General features: G+C 43.0%; 2 protein-coding genes and 1 non-coding gene across 4 annotated transcripts in view; all 3 read left to right on the forward strand.

Annotated features, from left to right (window-relative positions):
- The window catches only part of PIK3C2A (phosphatidylinositol-4-phosphate 3-kinase catalytic subunit type 2 alpha), a 97851-nt gene extending 89300 nt beyond the window's left edge, over positions 1–8551 (forward strand). For both annotated transcript variants that reach the window (XM_014602315.3, XM_006277170.4), the window contains exons 28-33: positions 1001–1125; positions 2207–2324; positions 2419–2500; positions 3908–4017; positions 4288–4413; positions 5129–8551. In XM_014602315.3, the coding sequence (XP_014457801.2) occupies positions 1001–1125; positions 2207–2324; positions 2419–2500; positions 3908–4017; positions 4288–4413; positions 5129–5311 (744 nt within the window). In that variant the 3' untranslated portion in view covers positions 5312–8551. The remainder of the gene's footprint in view (positions 1–1000; positions 1126–2206; positions 2325–2418; positions 2501–3907; positions 4018–4287; positions 4414–5128) is intronic.
- Positions 8552–15025: 6474 nt separating this feature from the next.
- RPS13 (ribosomal protein S13) lies at positions 15026–18907 on the forward strand. The gene is made up of 6 exons (XM_014602443.3): positions 15026–15131; positions 15239–15287; positions 15446–15524; positions 16693–16862; positions 17960–18060; positions 18829–18907. The coding sequence occupies exons 1-6, from the start codon at positions 15109–15111 to the stop codon at positions 18860–18862; spliced, it is 456 nt and encodes a 151-aa protein (XP_014457929.1). The 5' UTR covers positions 15026–15108; the 3' UTR covers positions 18863–18907.
- On the forward strand, positions 18455–18547 carry LOC132248911 (small nucleolar RNA SNORD14). The gene has a single exon (XR_009460384.1). It is a non-coding gene; the product is annotated as a small nucleolar RNA SNORD14 (small nucleolar RNA).
- Positions 18908–19198: the final 291 nt, after the last annotated feature.

The raw sequence follows: 19198 nt of genomic DNA on the forward strand, positions 1-19198 counted from the left end.
CAGCAGTGCAAGGCTGCCACAATGGATCATGACCAGCCTGACCTGGGAAGGGGGCAGAGTGATGTCAGTGACCCAGCCCCTGCTGCCCCTGGCCCAGCAGAGGTGTGCGTGGGCAGCCCAGGTACAGTACAGAGATGTTCAGAACAACCTGATCTGATCATGGTGCATTGGGGCTGCCCCATGCTGCTGGGCCACGAGCAGTCATGGCACAAACCAGGTGCAGTGTAATGGAGGGTCTTGATTTACTGATGTAGATGTAAAAATGGATATTATAGGCATAACAAGCTTAACAAGAATAGCTGTCATGACTAGAATTAAGTACTGAAGGGTCTTTACTGTTCAGAAAAGATTCATATAAAGAGAGAGCTGAGGGGAGGTGGCATTTGTACATTTGGGGTTGGATAGACTATAAAATAAAAAAATTTAAAAAAAAGCAGGGTAAAAAATAGTTCTGGTCAAAATCACTCTGAACTGGGCTGTACAGGGGCAATTCAGGGAGTATGCTATAAACCCCAAGAGTCAGATTTGGATAAGAATAGAGTTGAAATACTGTTTGGTAAATAATCTCCGAAAGTGATTTTAACAATTTGATTTATAAAACTCCTAAATGTACTGAAATAATGTAAACTATATATTGATGATCCTTCATTCTGAAGTTATAGGAATTTGTCTCTAGCAAGTTATATCTGTACTGACACACTAAATTTGGCTTGATGTACATCTTCTCACACCCAAGTCCTAGTGGAAGATGTATACTCATAACCTCCTGACTTGGAAAGGACAAGTACTAACAGTTGAACCAAACTAGCATTTTTCTCAGCCTTTGTGATAATGCATGGATATACATTGCGTATAATGGACAAAAAATGTGTTACCAGAAATAATAATAATTAGTTATTACTAATAAAACTGATTTGGTCCTGGAATGTAAATACTGCACCAGAAAGAATTTATTGGAGGAGGAGATGTTAAAATATGTAAAAGTTGTCTCTCTTGGCAGATCTATGTTGTGAGAGTTTTGAGAGAAGGGCAAGCTGAGCCAGCATTTGTCTTCCGGACATTTGATGAGTTCCAGGAATTCCACAACAAACTTGGTATTCTGTTTCCTCTCTGGAAGTTACCAGGGTATGTTCCAAGTCCTTAATGTTTGTTTGCATGCTTAGTAGAAGCACGCTGGAGTTTCACAGCAATCTTCCCTAAAGATTCCATCCGTACTGGGCATGTTGCAGCCTGGAGATGAACAGGACATTCCCAGTAATTGTGTTTGTGAACTGCTCTAAATTAGGTCCCTTGAACTTGGGGCACAAAGAATGCCTTTCTTGGGTTCTCATTCAGCTCCTGCTGAATCCAGGCAGTTAGAAAGACAGAGCACAGTGGAGAGGAGAGCTGGAAATGAAGAGAGTAGTAGAACTGGCGTGAGAATGGGAAGGAAAGAGAATTTAATGGGGTGACAAAAGTGGTGAAGGGGAGTAATGGCCAGAAGTCAGGGGAGAAGTAGGACTGGTTGGTCAGCACTGAGACCAGAATGGAGAAGGACACTGATTAAATAAGAAACCCAGGGAGAGAAGCTGGGGTTGGAGCACAGCAGGGAATGTGAGGAGTTTGGGGTCTTCAGAGGGGTGAGATTTGTTTTGGACTAGGATGATGAGCCTGATGTGTGGAGAATAGAGGTGATATAAGGAGCTAGGGGTGGGAGAAAAAGATGGGACTGGGACAAACTGGGGAGAGAAAGAAGGATGTAACTTGGGTGTATTCCACGTTGATGGCCTGTGCCCATTAGGAGGAATGGCCACCCCTCAAGTGTGGAATGGAACCCAAGATCCCCAAGTCTCACCATGCCACAGCTGGCAACAAATAACGGCACAACCCATTGGCCATGTCTCATTCCCCTCCAGGACTGCTATTCATATAGCACAACCATCTGCTATAGCTCAAGTGGCAGGGGTTGCACAGGCAACTTTAATACCAACATTTCTGAACTTTGAAGTGCTTGACTTTGCAACCTTCATGTTTTCTTTAATGTCACTCTGTGTGCAACTGTGCTTCATTAATATTAATACATAGATTGAACTTAATAAAATGAATGTGCATTGTATCAATTTGTGACTTCACTTGTCAAGAATAGATATCAACATTTTGGGATGTAATGTGTGGTTAAACTACATCAGAACTTAGCAGCAGAATCTATCCTGTCATTCTTTTGCAGCTTTCCTAACAAGATGGTTCTGGGAAGAACTCATATAAAGGAAGTAGCAGCCAAAAGAAAAGTAGAGCTAAATAGTTATATACAAAGTTTGATGAATGGTTCAGCAGAGGTGGCTGAGGTGAATATTCAAAGATTTTCAATAAATTTAACATTCAATTTTGATGTTTTAGTACATTTTAAACTAATGTGTAACCTTTTTTTTCCAAATTCAGTGTGATCTTGTTTATACTTTCTTCCACCCTTTACTTCGTGATGATAAAGCTGAAGGAATAGATGGAATAGCCAAGCATGCAGGTAGATATATAGCTTTTTTGTGTAAGGTGGTAAATTGGGTGACTGCAATCTATAATGTAAAGGACTTCAGTACTGGCTAGCGTAAAATTATTTTCAACCAATTCTAGTTTGATAACTTCCACTTCAGAAAATGTTCACTTGTCATACCAAGTCCCCTGTTTTTACTTCTGAAAATATCATAAAGTGTAAATCCTGTACTGTGTGGATTCAGTGAGATATAAATAAACTGTGTGCAATGTGTTTTCTTGCTTAGTCAGTGCTTTACATTTATCAAAGAAATTTAATCAAAGCTTTCACACTCAGCCTCCAAGCCAGGGGTCAGCAATCTTTTTGGCTGGAATGCCAAACACCCAAAACTAGACGCACGCCTTAAATTGATGTGCCAGAAGCAGGGGAGCAACAAGGGGCCTGATCCTCGCTGCTGGCAGCAGTTGCATGGGTGTCACCAGGCAGATAGTGGAGGAGGGGCTGAGGTTGCGCTGCCCCAGCCCCAAGTTGCACGCACACTTGCTGCTACCACGCAGCCAGTGCCAGGGCTCCAGACCCCAGTACAGCTGTTTGCAGCCTGCCTGCTGCAGCTTCCCAAAGCCTAGGCCACCCGTGGCAGCCAGCCAGCCAGCCAGCCAGCCAGGAGACTGCAAACAGCTGCACCAGGCTCCATGGTGGTGGCAGCTGCAGGTGTACCTTGGGGCACATGGCCACAAAGAGGCCTGGGGTAGCACAACCACAGCTCCTCCCCCACCATCCACCCTGATGTGCACGTGCAGCTGTTTGCAGCCTCCTTGCTGCCTGTGACAGCTGAGCTGGGTTCTAGGCAGCTGCAGCAGGCAGCCAGGAGGCTGCAAACGGCTACACCAGGGTCTGGAGGCCTGGCAGTGGTGGCTAAGTGCACACCTTAGGATGGATGGCTGGGGAGGAGCTGGGGTTGCACTGCCCCAAGCACCTTCCCAGCCATGTGTGCCAAGACATGCATGCAGCTGCTACCACCGCAGAGCCTGGTGCAGCTGTTTGCAGCCTCTTGGCTGCCTGCCACAGAGCCCAGGCTGCTGGCAGCAGGGCCTGCAGTCTCCTGGCCACCTGCTGTGAGCAGCCATGGCTCCATGGCCAGCAGCAGCTGCCCCAAGTTTGGGCTGGCTGTGGGGTGCTGAGCAAAATGGCCGTATGTGCCATGCTCTGGCATGCGTGCTGGGGGTTGCTGACTCATGCTTTAAGCTGATTCCATGCCTTGTCACCATTTGGGTGGGAGGGTAGGTGTTGTGGTATTCCTGGTACACTGAGACTATCAAAAATAAAACCAGAAATAATTTAACGTTGTCCATTTTCAATAATTTGTTAGCACAGTATTACTCCTGGTAAAATACACACTGTAAATATTATAGACAGAAATATAAATGTACATCTTTTTAGATGAATGTCCATCAAGTCCTACCTCAGGCAGAGTGGGAGGAGAAGTAAAGCTGTCCATCTCATATAGAAACGGCACTCTGTTTATCATGGTGATGCACATTAAAGACCTGGTGAGTATAATAAGCAACCTTGTAGCCAAAAGTCAGGCATTTAATGTTTGTGTTACCATTTATGAAAAGTTGGTTTAAGTGTGTTAGGACACTCCTTTGCAAATATTTTTCCCAAGACTAATCTGTTTTTAGTTAACTCTCCAATGAGTTCATGATTAATCTGAGTTAAGCATGAGTTTTATCATGTATTGCCTTAGAAGGTAAAACAATTAAATAGATGTGTATTTAACAAAAAACAAAACCTCACTCATTGGTATGCTTTATTTGCAGGTCACAGAAGATGGTGCAGATCCGAATCCCTATGTTAAAACATACTTGCTTCCAGATACACACAAAACATCTAAACGCAAAACCAAAATCTCACGGAAAACAAGGAACCCAACGTTCAATGAAATGGTAAAATAATCTGTCCCCCCCAGTAAAGATCCCTTAACATTCTTTTGTGGTCATCAGTATGTATTTACAGCTTTATTTTAAAACCTAGTAAAGGATTCCTGTCTCAAATACATATCTGTAAATATATATAAGAGAAGGGACTAGCCTCTGAAAGCTTTTTATCTTAAAAATATGCTCACCTGTTTTTCTGAATTAAATCCCACCCCTTTCCATTTAAACATGCACTCAAAAAAAATCTTAATAGCATAATCACATTAAAGCAGTCATTTTAAGTGAAGTCACACAGGTTTCTCTAGGCCAAGGTCAAATCTCTGGAAACAGGGGGAGGGGAAGGAAGGAAGAACCTTAAATTTAAATGTTGCTTGGCACATTAAACTGAAGTCCATGAACTGCCTGGGCTGTAATCCACATCACTTTATTCATTGTAGATGCCCAGAACTTCTGGGGGCAAGAGTCAGGTTTAACAGCTTTTGCATTGATATAGATAGCATCCTCCACTCAAACTATTGAAGGCACCTAAGTTTATACAACACAATTGCAGCAGACACTAAAGGGTAAAGTGAGGCTCAGTTTCACCAGAGGTGCACTGCAAACTGTGGAAGCCAAATTAATGTCCCACCTATCAATCCCCTGGCCCCCTGCCAGCAGTTGACTTGACTTCTAGAGAATCAGCGAACTTAGCTTTCAGCTGCTGCTGTTTTTGTTCTTTGTGCAGCTCGTGTACAATGGATACAGCATAGAGACACTAAGGCAGAGGGTGCTTCAGCTAAGTGTGCTCAGTGCAGAATCGCTGCGTGAGAATTTCTTTCTGGGTGGAGTTACTCTGTCCCTGAAGGATTTCAACTTGAGCAAGGAGACTGTTAAATGGTATCGACTGACTGCCGTGCCGTATCTGTGAACTCCAATTTCTGCACCTGAATAAGAACAGAATTGAAACAATCGTACTCATCTGTATTTTGTGCATTTTTCCTACTTGAAAATAACTTGCACATTTTAAATAAGAGACTACATTTCAACAAGTATGTTGGACCAACCTTCACAAAGCTTCAGTTACAGGATTTCTAGAGTGCATCGCTGTTTTCTGGTTAAGTGACAATATCAGCATTAATTGTAAATGAATTTCTTAATTTTTGCGGGTAAACAAAGGTTTTAAACCATTCACAGAATAGTCAGATTAATACTTTGACTTTGCTGTATCAATTCAACCACATTTAATCACTTGACCTGTGGATATAGTAGGGTTTTTCTTTTCACTTCTTTTTGTTACCTGTGTTGCTTCATACCTGAGATGATGCCATGGAGCACTGAAGAAAAGATGGGTTGTTTTAGGACCACATGCCCACTATTCAGCAGTCATTGCAGCAGCAGAAACCAGTACAATGTCAGAGGTTGCACAGACAGTCAGAAATGAAGCTTGGATGGAACAGCTGGAACTATTCTTCAGTCTTGCATTTAATCCCAAGAGTCATGCTTTTCTAAGAGACATCAGCATGAGTGCCAATAACAGAAGTTGTAAATAATGGTGCCTTATCTTGTAATTCAAATCCTTCTTTTGTACCTTATTTCTGATATTTAAAAACTTATGCCTATTAACTAAGGGTAATTAACTCCTCCCACTGAAAAAGGGCAAATATTCTCAGATGACAAATTGCAGCTCCTACTGCATTTTTCCTTCAGAAAATTCAGTCTCCAGATATTTTTAGGTTACACTAACCATGATTAATATGGCCCATCTATATAAGTGGAATGTTTGTGTCCTAATGGTTAATGATTTGTGAACACTAGATAAAGAGTTCAAATGCAGTGCCATGTAAAATGAGCATGAGTCTTTCCAACATTTTAAAACAAGTTTTAAATTCCCAGGATCTAGGTAGTGCAATCAGTGAGTGCCAGTCCTGGGTTCAGATTCTAGGTCCAAAATGAGAGTTGTGCACATCTTGTTTATTGCCCTGCAACTCCATATAATTGATAGTCTCTCCTTGAGTGACATGGCTGAAATAGATAAGTTTCAAATCAAGAATGAGTTACATTAGCAGTGTTATGGAGGAGCTTGTGGTAAATGTGATTTTTACTATTATTGTTTGTTCCTTTCCAAAAAGCATGATAAATGTTATTTCCCTACATGATTATAACAACATTTCAGGGTGAGAATTGAATACAAATGCCAATTTGCTGTCTGCCATAAAAATAATTGGTTACTTGGGTGTTTTGTACTGCACATACATACGTTTCTTATTAAACTCTCACTTTTTAGGGTGACCATAAGCCTGTCTCTTGGCAGAGTTGTATGAAGAGAGTTTAAATGGCACACTACGTTTTTAGCACTAAAGCAGAAACACTTTCTGAAGAAGTGACAATAATAGACTATCAGCACTGAGTGTCACTAGCAAAGATCATTAAAGTTTGTAATAGTGACAGACAGAGCACAGAAACGGACAATCTTTTAGTTCCCAAGCGTTAAAATGCTCCTTAGTAATGCCCCCCCCCAATCCAGAGTGACTGATTTCCCTTCGCCCCACCAAAGAAAAAGAACAGATGAAAAATATACTTCAATCTCTTGGTGCCTAAAATATTCACAGTCCAGTTTCATAAAAATGATTTACAATAAAAAACCAGGGACGCTTTTCTGATTGTTAAAATTGGGTTATTTAATGGGAGCTTAACTAACACTATCCAAAATCTGTTTGATTTGCTATAGTTGACATAATTTTTTATTTACTATATAACATGTAAATATTACTAAATATATGTTATAACTAACTAGATTGTATTTCCTGCTCACTTGATGTTTTTGAGACTTAACTCCATTCCATCATCAGAACCACGAGTTACTTAGGCACAAAAAAGTAGACTACTGTTTTTGTAAAATGTTCCATTTGTTAAATAAAATGAAAGCAATATGTACTGCCTTTTTGCAGTCTGTTGTTACATCACAGTGTCTTACAGCACAAAACATAACATTAAAAAACATTACATAATGTAATGCTTTTAAAAAATGTATTTGCAACTCTAACGGTCATGTGGACTTTGGTTAGAAGATGCATAGTACTGTATGATTGCTAGCATTTGTCCTGACTTTTGTTTAGCAATGTTCTTCATAATGCAACTCATTTCTGTGCCTTTCCTTTCCCTTTTGCAAATATACTTTGGCCAACACTTTTTAGGATCGCGTTTGGCGGGGTTTTTGGTCTACGAAATTGTCTTGAATCCTTGCCAGAAAAAAACATTGTGAAACAGCACCAAGTTTGCACCTCTCTGCACTATTTTTGATGGATTAGGAAAACATTAGCAATGAAGACTTGACCTTTTAACATATTACATCCACAAAGGAGTGAATTAAAAATAAACTGGAAAAAGGAGCATAGTGCAATCTGGATTAAATTTGCCAGTATCTTAGTCTGTGTTACAATGAACACACTCTAGCAGCTTTGTATACCTTGTTTAATGCAAATAAAAGGATTCTGTTGTATGCAACACATGTAACCTGCAGCCAGAAATAGAATTTTTCTCTACAGACCTTGTTTTGATATTTGAGAACAGCTTGCTCTACAAACAATGACCTCCTCCTTTTGTCTATTAAATAATCTAATTTAGGACTTTGCACTGAATTTTTTTATTACTGCCTTTTTATGATCTAAAGGTTCCTGTATCTAGAAGCATGTGCGATCTTTTGATAAAAGGTTTATTTCTCTATTTCAAAAAAATAAGGTTCTTTAGAAATATCAGTATCTTGCCTTAAAGTGACTGCAAGGACTTTAATATGGTGGATTTAAAAAAAAACATTAAAATCTTATTTCTGGTATTTGCAGAATATGCATGCTCAATAGAATAAAAATATATTCAGGCAATATTGCACCACTCTCAGTCTATAGAAAATTATTTTCCTGGCACACTATCTGTTCTCAAACTGTGACTTACCTAGTGCAGATGTTTTATAGATGATGAAATTCACTGGGAGCAAATACGTAGTTTGCCTCGCATTATCTATATATCTCTACAAAACCAAATAATTGAATTTATACTAATGACTAACAAAGATGTACAATATTGCCATCAAATACTGACCTGTAATGAATGGGACTTATAATGTGACTCGGCTCTCCTACAATTACATTAAATGCTATTCTGAAATAAAGAATTTGTGCGGTCTCTTTCCTCTCTCCAAGAGTTTTGAAAGCTTCTGAAGCCACATTCCTGCTGCTCTTTCCTTTGAAAACCAGAAGGAGGTATACTGACAGTTGTAACTGAGTTGTCTCCATCTACTGAAAATTCCAACTATGGGATGATGTGCTCGACTACATAGCTAAAAAGCATGTTGGTATTATATTATACCTAATACTTCTGCAGGGAGTTTTATGAACATCTAAATGAAAATTCCAAAGCAATGCAAGTGATCTAGTTGCATGCATATTTTGTTACGGCCTTAAGGATGTCAAATTTGGCAGCAGGATTTCTCTTTCACTGTTCTGGTGACTTACATGTGAGGTCTCACTGATATGTTGGTATAAAATACAAAAGATTTTTCTTTTCTTTTCTACATGAGAAATACTGGAATCGTATAGATTTTTTTTAAGTGATGGAGAGTATACCAGAAGAAAAATATTCCATAGCACATTTGCAGTCAATGGCATGTAGCTCTACCCTGACTTTTTAGAAATCAATAGATATCCAGCAGTGACTTGGGATATTGTATCCCCTGCACTAAAAAAACAAAGGCTACAATTGATTGACAAATGATGGATTCCTTTATCTCTCATTCAGAACTGTTTGTTTTTTTTTAAACTACGTGTATTAGAGTGTGTGTGTGTGTGTGTGTTGTTTTGTTTTTCTCTTAAAGTCAATGCATCCTCTCATAGTTGATCTTCCATCTGCTTTAAGAAGTGTTCTTAAATGCCTTAATCACTTCAAATCAGTGGGAACTGAATTGTGTGGCTTGACTTTCAGTAGCAAAGTACATAATTAAGAAGGCAATACTGATAGTTCATACTAAGTAAAGATTCTCAAAATGCTTCAGATTGTGGCAATACTTCACTTTATCGCCATTTTTGCATTTCTTCCACTCCTTTACCATAACCGAGTCAGGATCTTTTTAGGAGAATCTTGGAATAAAACAAGCATAACTTTGTTAAGCAGATAACTCCTAGGCCCCTTCTACATATTACAGGTATTGCTTAATTAACTGGTTAACTGCAAAATTACCTTGAAACCAGCTACATGTGCACAGTAGCTATCACACCAGAAAAAGTTTCAACCAGCTATAAAGTTTAGACCTCAAAAATGTGTACTAACTTAATAGCTGGTTGCTATTGAGCTTTAATTTACTTGTGGAGCAGCTGAGAGGCCTGTCAGTGGACTGGTCTCCCAGCCACATGGGTGCACCATGACAAGCCAGGGCTGGAAGTCCCATGGCTGAGGGGACTCAGCCCAAGCAGCTACCACCTTTGGGTCCTGGCAGCACCTCACAGCTGCTGGGACTCAAAAGTCCCATAGCTGTACACATGGGGTTCCTGCAGTGTGCCTCCCAGTGCCAGGACCCAGCAGGGTTTGGCCAGCACAATCCCCCAGCCCCAGGGTTGCATGAAACCCCCAAGGCTAGGAGATAACAGCTGTGTCTTTCAGCTCAGGGCTGCATCAAGCATGCCTGCAGGTGGGAGACCTTCAGCTAAGGGGTTCCCAGCCACAGGAGCTTCTTGCTAGTGCAGGGGGAGCCTCTCAGGCTCCCCATGCACTGGAATAAGGCACAATTGGGATCTGATGTGCAACCTGACAGTTGTGCCTCCTGCCATTGACGTGTAGCATGGCAGAAGTTGTGACTGTAGATTGCACATCTGATCCTATCATGCCTTTACCTGCGTGTTTAGAGGGGCCATTTTAATGCAATACCTATTGGTTTTTCAAGGGTTTATCCCCAAAGATAAATTTAACATGCTAATTTTTTTCAGTGCTTTTAATGAAAAGCAAAGCTCCATAAAGCCTCAATCCAGCCTTCAACAGGCTAATATACTGCCCCTGGGCTCCCCCCTGACCATTGCTGCTCCCAGTTTCTAGCTGCTATGGCAGCAGCATGGGGCAGTATGGTAGGAGGCCTGGTGAATTTGCTGCCTGCATAAGGTTACCATCTGTCCTGGTTTTCCTCTTTTTTTTGGACTCCTGTGCTGCATCCAAGCGGGTTTTTAAAATAACAGCAAATGTTATTTGTTAAATGTTATATGTTAAATGTCAGGAGTGAGGGGCACTAGCAGGGCTGGGGGTGTGTGGTTTGTCAGTGAGGGGCAACAGAATGGGCAGGGTACTGGCGTGACACTGCCCCCCGACCATCATATTCCCCCATGCCCACCCCTAGTTGTAGGTGTGTATATTAAAACTTTTTAGGGGGGAAAAAATCTTAATTGAAGTGCAATATGATTGCTTTGAAAATAGGACCTTTCCCCCATTTGTTTGTAGGGGCACATTGTGCTGAAGGATCCTTGTGCCACATTGTGACAGTATCAGTCCTGCTGTTCCTTTATCCTTCACCTTGGAGGAGCCCTCCTGGGTGGCAGCACTGTGAGACCACAGGCAGCTCTGACTGGGAACTTTAGAATGAGCTTTTAAATGGGCTAAAGGGCAGGATGGTGAGTTTTGTGGGTTGGTTATTTGCGGGACACTGAGTATGGGACTGTGGTCTGTACTGGGCATTTCCTTAACACGCGCAGCTGGGTTTCCAAAGGTAACGATGGGAATGGTAATGCTTTCTCTTGCTACAATGACTTTTCATTTTGATTCTTCCATCGGTCTGTTGGAGGTCACGCTTGGTAACATTACATAAGATGTACTTATATAACCACCAAGCTTTACACTACAGCATTCAACTTTGGACCAAAGGAGGGGTAAAAAAGAGACAGAAGCAGGGAGACAGGACTGAAATACCTGTCCTCTCTGCACAAGTGCGGAGTGCGAGGGAAGGTAACTCAACTAGAGGGGATCAGAAATACCGAGATACGGCACATGGCTCATGAGTATTTTTTTATGGCAGGCCATACATTGTGACCTCCAAAACTTGATCAAGAGCATGGGGTTGAAAGGGAATGTTATAAAAAGAGGCCAGTAGACTTGCACCTGTCCATATTATGTCAGTGGTGGGTCCTACTGAAGATCAAGTGCTTGACAGTAGGCACTGGTGATAAACCTGGTGCTCTCTTTTAGGCAGACTTCCTGGTCAGAAGACTTTGGTGCATGGGGAGATCGGCTGATAGACACAGAATCCAGAGGTGTCTATCATGAGGATTATTCTGTTTTCACCAGCACCTGAGAACTAATAGGCTATTAATTAACCAAAGAGCTGGAGTGGTGCTAGCAATAGCAGTAAACAGCCTATTTGTTTACTGAAAAATTTGTGATGTGTAAGGAAAAATACTGAGAGGCCACTATTCTTCTCAGGATCTGATGTGTTCTGATGAACACATTCATTATATATTATATAATTATATATCATGGTCACATTATACAGGTTAAGAAATCGTCTTTGGAAAGCCAGGTGGGAAAGTGTTTAAATGGGTGAGCCAAAACATAGGACTATACATGCTGTGTTTAAACCCTGCATATCATTTTAAATATGTAATAAAGACAGTACAGAAATGCTGTATAAAGAACAGAAGTAAATTTATATTCAACAGATTTTAAGAGTTTTTCAAAGTGTTCTAAATACGATTTACTATGCTCTCTGTACCATGCGCAGACTATTTGTTTTCCTAAGAAACTGCGTATTGCCCTCTTTGAAAGGTGAATGGAAGCTATTAACACCTGCTTGTCATAGTTTTACATATAAAAGCCCTGATGTTTAACTCTGTAATGCTTTCTGTATTCTGAACTTTCTGAACTCTGCCTATGCTCTAACAACGTGTTTAGGTAAGGAGCAAAAGCAGTGAAGCCCAGTAAAGATGTATCTAATATTATCTCAGCATCCCCGTTCCACTTACCTCAGCAGTGATGAAGCACTGGACTTGAGGATTATACACGGTTCAGACTGTGGTTTCTCTGAGTTAATTGGTACTAGTCATTCAAATAGAGTAGAATGATAGTATGTGCTCTGATTTTGTGTACACCATATTAATACTATTTCCCAGAGTCATGAGCACTTGGAGGCTTTGAGGTTTGGGTCCCTACAAAACCATTTTATTAGTGTAGTGCGCAGGTTTGTCATTACCCTGAAATAGAATAGTTTTCTGAAAGCATACTGTTAGGTTTACAATAATTTGGATTTTTAAGAAGTATTAGCTTTACAGCTGAATACAAGGCATGACCTGTGGCCTAGTAATGCAGCTGACCACAAGGCAGAATGATAGCTAGGCCTTTGCTTGTGTCAAGTAATCATTTTAACTGCACCAAGCATTTTCTGAGTTAAAAAGTGAATCTGTGTCTGTGTGCTAAAAAAATCAGCTACAGCAAGAAGTAAGATAAGACAGAGAAACCATTGTTTTGATCTTACTGGTTGTGTCCTTGAGAAGTATCTTCTACTGTGTAAGGTTTTGCTAACATAATGTTACTGTTACTTAACTTTTAGCTTTTAAAAAGTGCTAGTTCAGCTTAATAGAAATATGCTGTTACAAAGATTTGTAGAGCACCGCCCCAAGTATTGCTTTTTGTTAACCATATAGTCTTGCTTTGTTGTAAGAAGTATAAAAGATCGCCTCACCCTTGAGGGGGGGCCATTTTGCCTTTTGCTGGCTTTATGGTCTTTGCTCGAGCAAATAAACAGCTGTCTTTCTTTACCTGCGTTGTCTGTCGATCAAATTACAGCTAGACAACGGACCTTAGGGAGATTTCTCCCACCACATTAGCAATGTGTCTCATATTGATAGCACAGCTGAAATAAGGTGACTGACATGCAGAGGTTTGACGGTGAATGGATAGATAAGCTTCTTGTGCATATGCAGATCCCATCTCTGTAGTACACTGTGAAACACTTTAGTGAAAAAATGGATTGTGACACTCATTAGCCATGTGGATTTGCTACTTATATCTACTGCTACTGTACACTTTGTTCCTAGCACAGTGGGCAGGGACACCCCGTGCATCCTTATACTGACAAACAGGCTCTCTTTATTTCTATGATTTATGGATTAGAAGGTTAACAAATAGCGGGCCTACTTTTTTAGACCTGGAAATATAGTAACCCTACATGGTGTTCCTGAAGCCATGAGCATGGGGCTTGCTTGTGTGATAAGGCAGTAGTGGGGGTGAAGCCCCCACAGGGTGGCAGTGTTAGGGGCTTGTCTACCATGGTGGAAGGATCGGTAGCAGTAACAGGATGTGCCTGCCCATGATATGTGCAGCCTGGAGTCACCCCAAGGTTGGACAGGCCTGCACTAAGACACAGTGTTAAAGCATCAACTTCCCTTCTCTAGACAGGTGGTTGCTACTGCTTTGTAAGAAAAAGAACTTCAACCCAGACTTCCTGCGTGGCAATGCTTGTCTTTTGCCCCTAGGTCTCCATCTTCAAATGCGCTCATGTTGGATGCGTCCTTTACCTCTTTCCGCCACTGCTGTAGCATCCTCTGTTCAGCTAGCCATCTCTCAGGTGGGCACTACTCAACCTGCTCAGACCACCTCAGGATCCTTATTGGTGGGGAGAATATTAGAATAAAACAAACTGAACGTTTCCGCAGGTAGCGCGTAGTGCAACGCTGGCTGGGTTGGCAAGAATTCATGTCCAGGAGATCAGCCCCTCCACCCCCCCCAAGCCCTTGGAGGAGGCCAGCTCTTAGCCTTCTGTGGAGAATTGCTGGGGCAGGTGACAGCACGGCCGAGACAGGAGGGTGGGGTACCGCAGATCCCTTTCCTGCCTGCAGGGCATGGCTCTGCTAGCACGTCAGGCGTTTCCCAGCCTCATGGTGCCCGCACTGCACAGCAGCCAGGACACCCCTAAAAGGATCCTGGGGACCCATGCTGCATCAGGCTGGGAATGGCTGCTTGGCCACCGTGTAGGGAGGGCAGTGGGGACAGCTACCACATGTCACCAGCCTGAGAGGAGGAGGAGCTGTTTTCTTGACAAGGCAGGGGAGGGCTGCACCTTACAGGCTAACTCAAGCAGCAGGGTGGTGCACATATAGATGAGCATGTACGACTATGTGCACATACGCCTATGTACATGTACACACGTGCCAGCACAAGCACGTGCATACATGCACAGCCGCAGACACCTGCACGTGCATACATACATATATGTGCGCACAAAGAGGCAGAAGCTGCAGCGAAAGGACCACGTGCTGCAGCAGGGCCAGAGGCGAAGGCTCCGTGCACCCCTCCCACCGGAACCCGCGCTTCCCTGCATGCTGCCCAGCACTGAACGCCGCGCATGCGCACAGCCTAGTCTGGCGGGCCCGTCACCCGCGCATGCGCACCTCCCCTTTCCCGGGCTCGGCGCCAACCGATTCCAACCCGCCTCTGCGTCGCCTCTGATTGGCCCAACCCCAGCCCTACGGAACGGCGCTGAGGACACGCTTAAAGGCGGTACGGGTCCCTACCGCCGGGCGCCCCGGAGCATGGCGGGAGTTGTAGTCGTCTCTGGGAATTGTAGTGTCGTTCGGGGGCAAGAGGGAGGCGGCTGCAGGAAGGGGCGTGGCGTGGCGCTGTGACGCCCTTTCCGGCGGAAGTAAGGCCAGGGGGAGACGCCGCGAATCTTTTCCGCTCGTTCTTTTGCAGCCAGGCGCCATCATGGGTCGCATGCATGCTCCGGGGTGAGGCCGCGGCCGGCGGGTGGGGGGCGGGGTCGGGGCCGGAGTGGGGGGGAGGGGGTGGCCGGTATTCGCTGTCTCACGCCTGTTGCTTGCCGTCTCTCCCGCAGGAAGGGCCTGTCGCAGTCGGCCTTGCCCTACCGCCGCAGCGTCCCCACCGTGAGTACCGGCCCGGCCCGGCCCGGCCCTGCCCCGCCCCGCCCCGCCCCGCGCGCGCCCTGGGGAGCGGGGTGGGAGGGCGGGAGGCAGCCACGTGCGGGGCGCGGGAAGGACGCGGCTGGCGGGTCGTGGCTGCAGCTGGCTCGGGTCTCTCCTAGTGGCTGAAGCTGACGTCGGACGACGTGAAGGAGCAGATCTACAAGCTGGCCAAAAAAGGGCTGACGCCCTCGCAGATCGGTAAGGGCCAGGCATAGCGCCCATCCTCCTCTCGCGGGGCGCAGAGCTGAGGGGGTCACAGGGAGTGGGTCTCGAGGCAGGGCCAGCCCCGCCCCAGCCCTCATGTCATCTCTGCCTGTGACCCTCCTGCCTTGGGGAAAGTAGGGGGATGGGGCAGCCCACATCGTGCCTGGGTGAAACGCTCTTAGTGGTCCCCAGGAGAGGCCCTGTCCCCTGCTACAATGGAAGGTAAAACTCCCCGCAGGCCATACCAGTCTGACTGTGGGGTAGTTTGCCTTCCTGTCCGTATGGCTGTTGCTTCGTTATCCAAAATGGTAAACTGCCTTCTCAGAAACTTAGGTTGCAAAAAAAAAAGGCCAAGTGTGTGCAGGAGCTGTCTGCTTAAGAGTCCATTTTCCTGCCACTATCTAAGTCCGCTGCACTTAGGCATGCTGCTCTGCTCTCTTTTCTTTCTCTTTTTTTAAGTGACTACAATAAGGTGCCTGTACATGAGCCAGGAGGCTGCTCTGATGCACTGTAATTGCAGCATGTTGGAGCAGACTTGATGAATCGGGTCTGTTGGAGCGTGGTAATTGCTGTGCTCCAGCCAGCCTCTGTATCTTATGTATTAGTGATCCCGCCCTTCAAAATAGTGGCAGCGGGCTTGGACTAAAATTAATTTGGCAAGCTTTAGATAAAGTGCCCCTGCCAAACTTACACCTTGAAACCTATTTTTTTTTGTCTCCTAAGTACTTTGTTTGAAGCATGTACATTAAGTCCAACAATCTCAAAAACGTGTGTTATCCCAAAGAAAGAGCTTTTTTTGCCTACAGAGGAAAAAGCTGGTTTAACAAGACCTATTTCTATGGTACTGCATGACATAATGACATAACTTGCTATCATAAACGTGCCATATTAAGTTATACAATATTTACTAGTTAATCTACAGAATAGGTGGGTTGATGAGTCGTCAGTGAAGTTCTCTGGATCCAATGTTCCTAATAGTCTGCTCACTGTGATAATCGTCTTCTAGCCATTCGTAGTTTCCACCAGAAAAGTTTTTTCTTTTGTGTTGGTCAAACCTTCCTTGGATGTTTGAGTGAGCCTGTAGAATAGTGAGCCTTGTTGTTATTGTTTCTTTGTTTGGTTTTTAAAGAGTCCTTCATCTAAACTTGATTGTCCGTTCCAGGTGTCATCCTGAGGGATTCTCATGGTGTTGCCCAGGTTCGTTTTGTCACTGGCAACAAAATCTTGAGGATCCTTAAATCCAAAGGACTTGCTCCAGATCTTCCAGAGGATCTGTACCATTTGATCAAGAAGGCTGTTGCTGTTCGCAAACATCTTGAGAGGAACAGAAAAGTAAGCTGCTGTGGCGTTTATACACATACCTTTGTCTGCTCTGACACACTGGAAATCCACCACATCAGAGGAGACTTGATTTATCGAGTCTGCGGAGCATGCAAACTGACGCACCCAGCACTGCATCTCATACGTTTGTATAAATGGTGAAATGCACATCAGCACTGAAAATGGCAGTGGTGCACTTTGAAATTAAAACACCTTTGATGTGTTTTAGTTCAAAAGAGCACTGACGCCATTTTCTTAGCGCTGACGTGCATTTTACCATTTATACAGACACATGAGATGCAGCGCTGAGTGCTTTTAAAAGCATATCACGTGCATGTGCCCCTGATGACTAGTGGTTCTTGTATGGCAAAAGGTGACAAATATGGCACCATGACAAACGAGAATAAGACGTCCTAAAAATCTTTGCTAGCCCCAGAAGTCTTTGGATTAATTTAGAAACTACATGTGCTAGTCTGTTAATTTACAAACATCTTTTTATTTTGTGCACATGAAAGTTTTTGTGGTTTCACTTTCGTTAACTGAAATTGATATTGAAGATGAACCTGGTTTATCTGTTTGTTTGGATATTGTTGCAAGTTTTCAGGATAAAATATAGTTTTATAAGCTAAAGATCTGGTTTTGATGCCAGGTGGAAGTCAAGTTCAGGCATCTAAATAATGCCACTCACCTCTTACAAAGTTAGTTGGTAGAGCTGTTTTGCAGAGGAGTAAATGGAGAGGAAGCTCAAGGATTCTGATAAACAACTTCTACTGAGAAGAGATTCTCAGTACAATTGAGGAAAACTTGGCTGTTCGGCTTAATAAAATGTAAATGGCCTGCTTGGATAAAAACTAGCTCTTTTGTTGTGTATGTCTTCCAGTTTTAGTGCTGGTCTCTCATAAAGTTACTGCTGCTTTTACACAGAATCCCTATGCATTTCAGCTGACTAGGCTGGTGTCTCATGATCAGGATTAAAGTCTAAAAGTAAGAAATACCAGCCTGTACGATAGTGGGCATTTGGATTTAACTAAAGCTTATACTGTAAATAAACTATCTTGGATGCCAAAGAGGAAGTTCTTTACTTGACTGTTTTTTATTTGTTTTGTCAGGATAAAGATGCTAAATTCCGCCTGATTCTGATTGAGAGCAGAATTCACAGGCTGGCTCGCTACTACAAGACCAAGAGAGTGCTACCACCCAATTGGAAGTAGTAAGTGTTTAACTGGCTTTTCTTCCTTTTTTGCTATGGAGAATCCCCCCTGGCTCCCAATGCCCCATAGTTGATAGTGGAGTTAAAGCTCAAAATCTTAGGACAGCATTTTATATGATCAATGTATGCTTAAATAAGGAAGCAGAGCAGTAGCTGGTGGTCCAAATTTAACTATATTTAAATGCTGGACAATCCATGGCCAATAGCGTACTGGAGTTAAATTCGGGCTTATCCTACCTACAAACTTAGGTTTGTATGGTAGAGTAACATTTTACAGTATAATAGTGGAATCTTTTCTATTTGTATTGAACATCTCTAGCAAGGAAGAGTCTAAAACCTCCTGTCATCTTCATTTGTGTGTCAGTTGTGCACGTTTTGTTTAAATGCAGGTTGCTCGCTGTGATGTTTGACTTTCCAACCATTTGCAGTTTCCACCAGAAAGGTTGTTCCTTAGTGTTGGCTAAACCTTCCTTGGATGTCTGAGTGAGCCTCTCTAGTCTTGGAAAGTGTAATTTTAGATAAGCTTAGGGTTGCTGATGCTGAACTGGCACAGCAATGAAAAGAAGAGTACAGCTCCCTTGTTTCAAAAGAGAGCAGCCATAGAACAGTGAGAGGAATAAAGGAAAGTGAGTAGGTGATAATTGAGGATATAATCAATAACGCTGACACTTTTTTTTTTTATCTTGTCAGGCTCTGATTTGAAGTTGGATTTTTGGCAGTTGCAGTGGCAGCTACTCAAAACAACTAATTTATCTTTCTTTTTTTCAGTGAATCATCCACAGCTTCTGCCCTGGTCGCATAAGAGTTGATTTCTTCTACTTTAAAAGAATAAAGTTACATAACTAAAGTTCTATGTCTGTTCTTAATTTTTGGCATTTAATAAACACCTACAAGTTTCAGAAGCAGTCCATTTATCTTACAGAAGGTACAGCTCCTATTAAAATATGGTGAAAAAAGTAGTCAGCCAGATTTGTACCAGTTTTCTTTGGATAATACGTGGCACTCTTCAGTAAGTGAGCCTCTTATGGAATCTAACATCTGGAGTGGAGCTCCCGCTGCCCTACATCCAGTCAGTGTTAAGAACCAGAAGTGCTTAACAGAACAGAGACCAACAAGCTGCCAACATGCTTGTGGTGCC

Source organism: Alligator mississippiensis, chromosome 2 (assembly GCF_030867095.1).
Source record: "Alligator mississippiensis isolate rAllMis1 chromosome 2, rAllMis1, whole genome shotgun sequence".
Classification (NCBI taxonomy): Eukaryota; Metazoa; Chordata; order Crocodylia; family Alligatoridae; genus Alligator; species Alligator mississippiensis.

Bases quoted from the DNA above. Each gene is read 5' to 3' on its own strand.
- RPS13 (XM_014602443.3), top strand. From the start codon at position 15,109: ATGGGTCGCATGCATGCTCCGGG. The intron at 16,863-17,959 runs GTAAGCTGCTGT...TTGTTTTGTCAG, and splicing joins ATCTTGAGAGGAACAGAAAA to GATAAAGATGCTAAATTCCG. The intron at 18,061-18,828 runs GTAAGTGTTTAA...TCTTTTTTTCAG, and splicing joins CTACCACCCAATTGGAAGTA to TGAATCATCCACAGCTTCTG.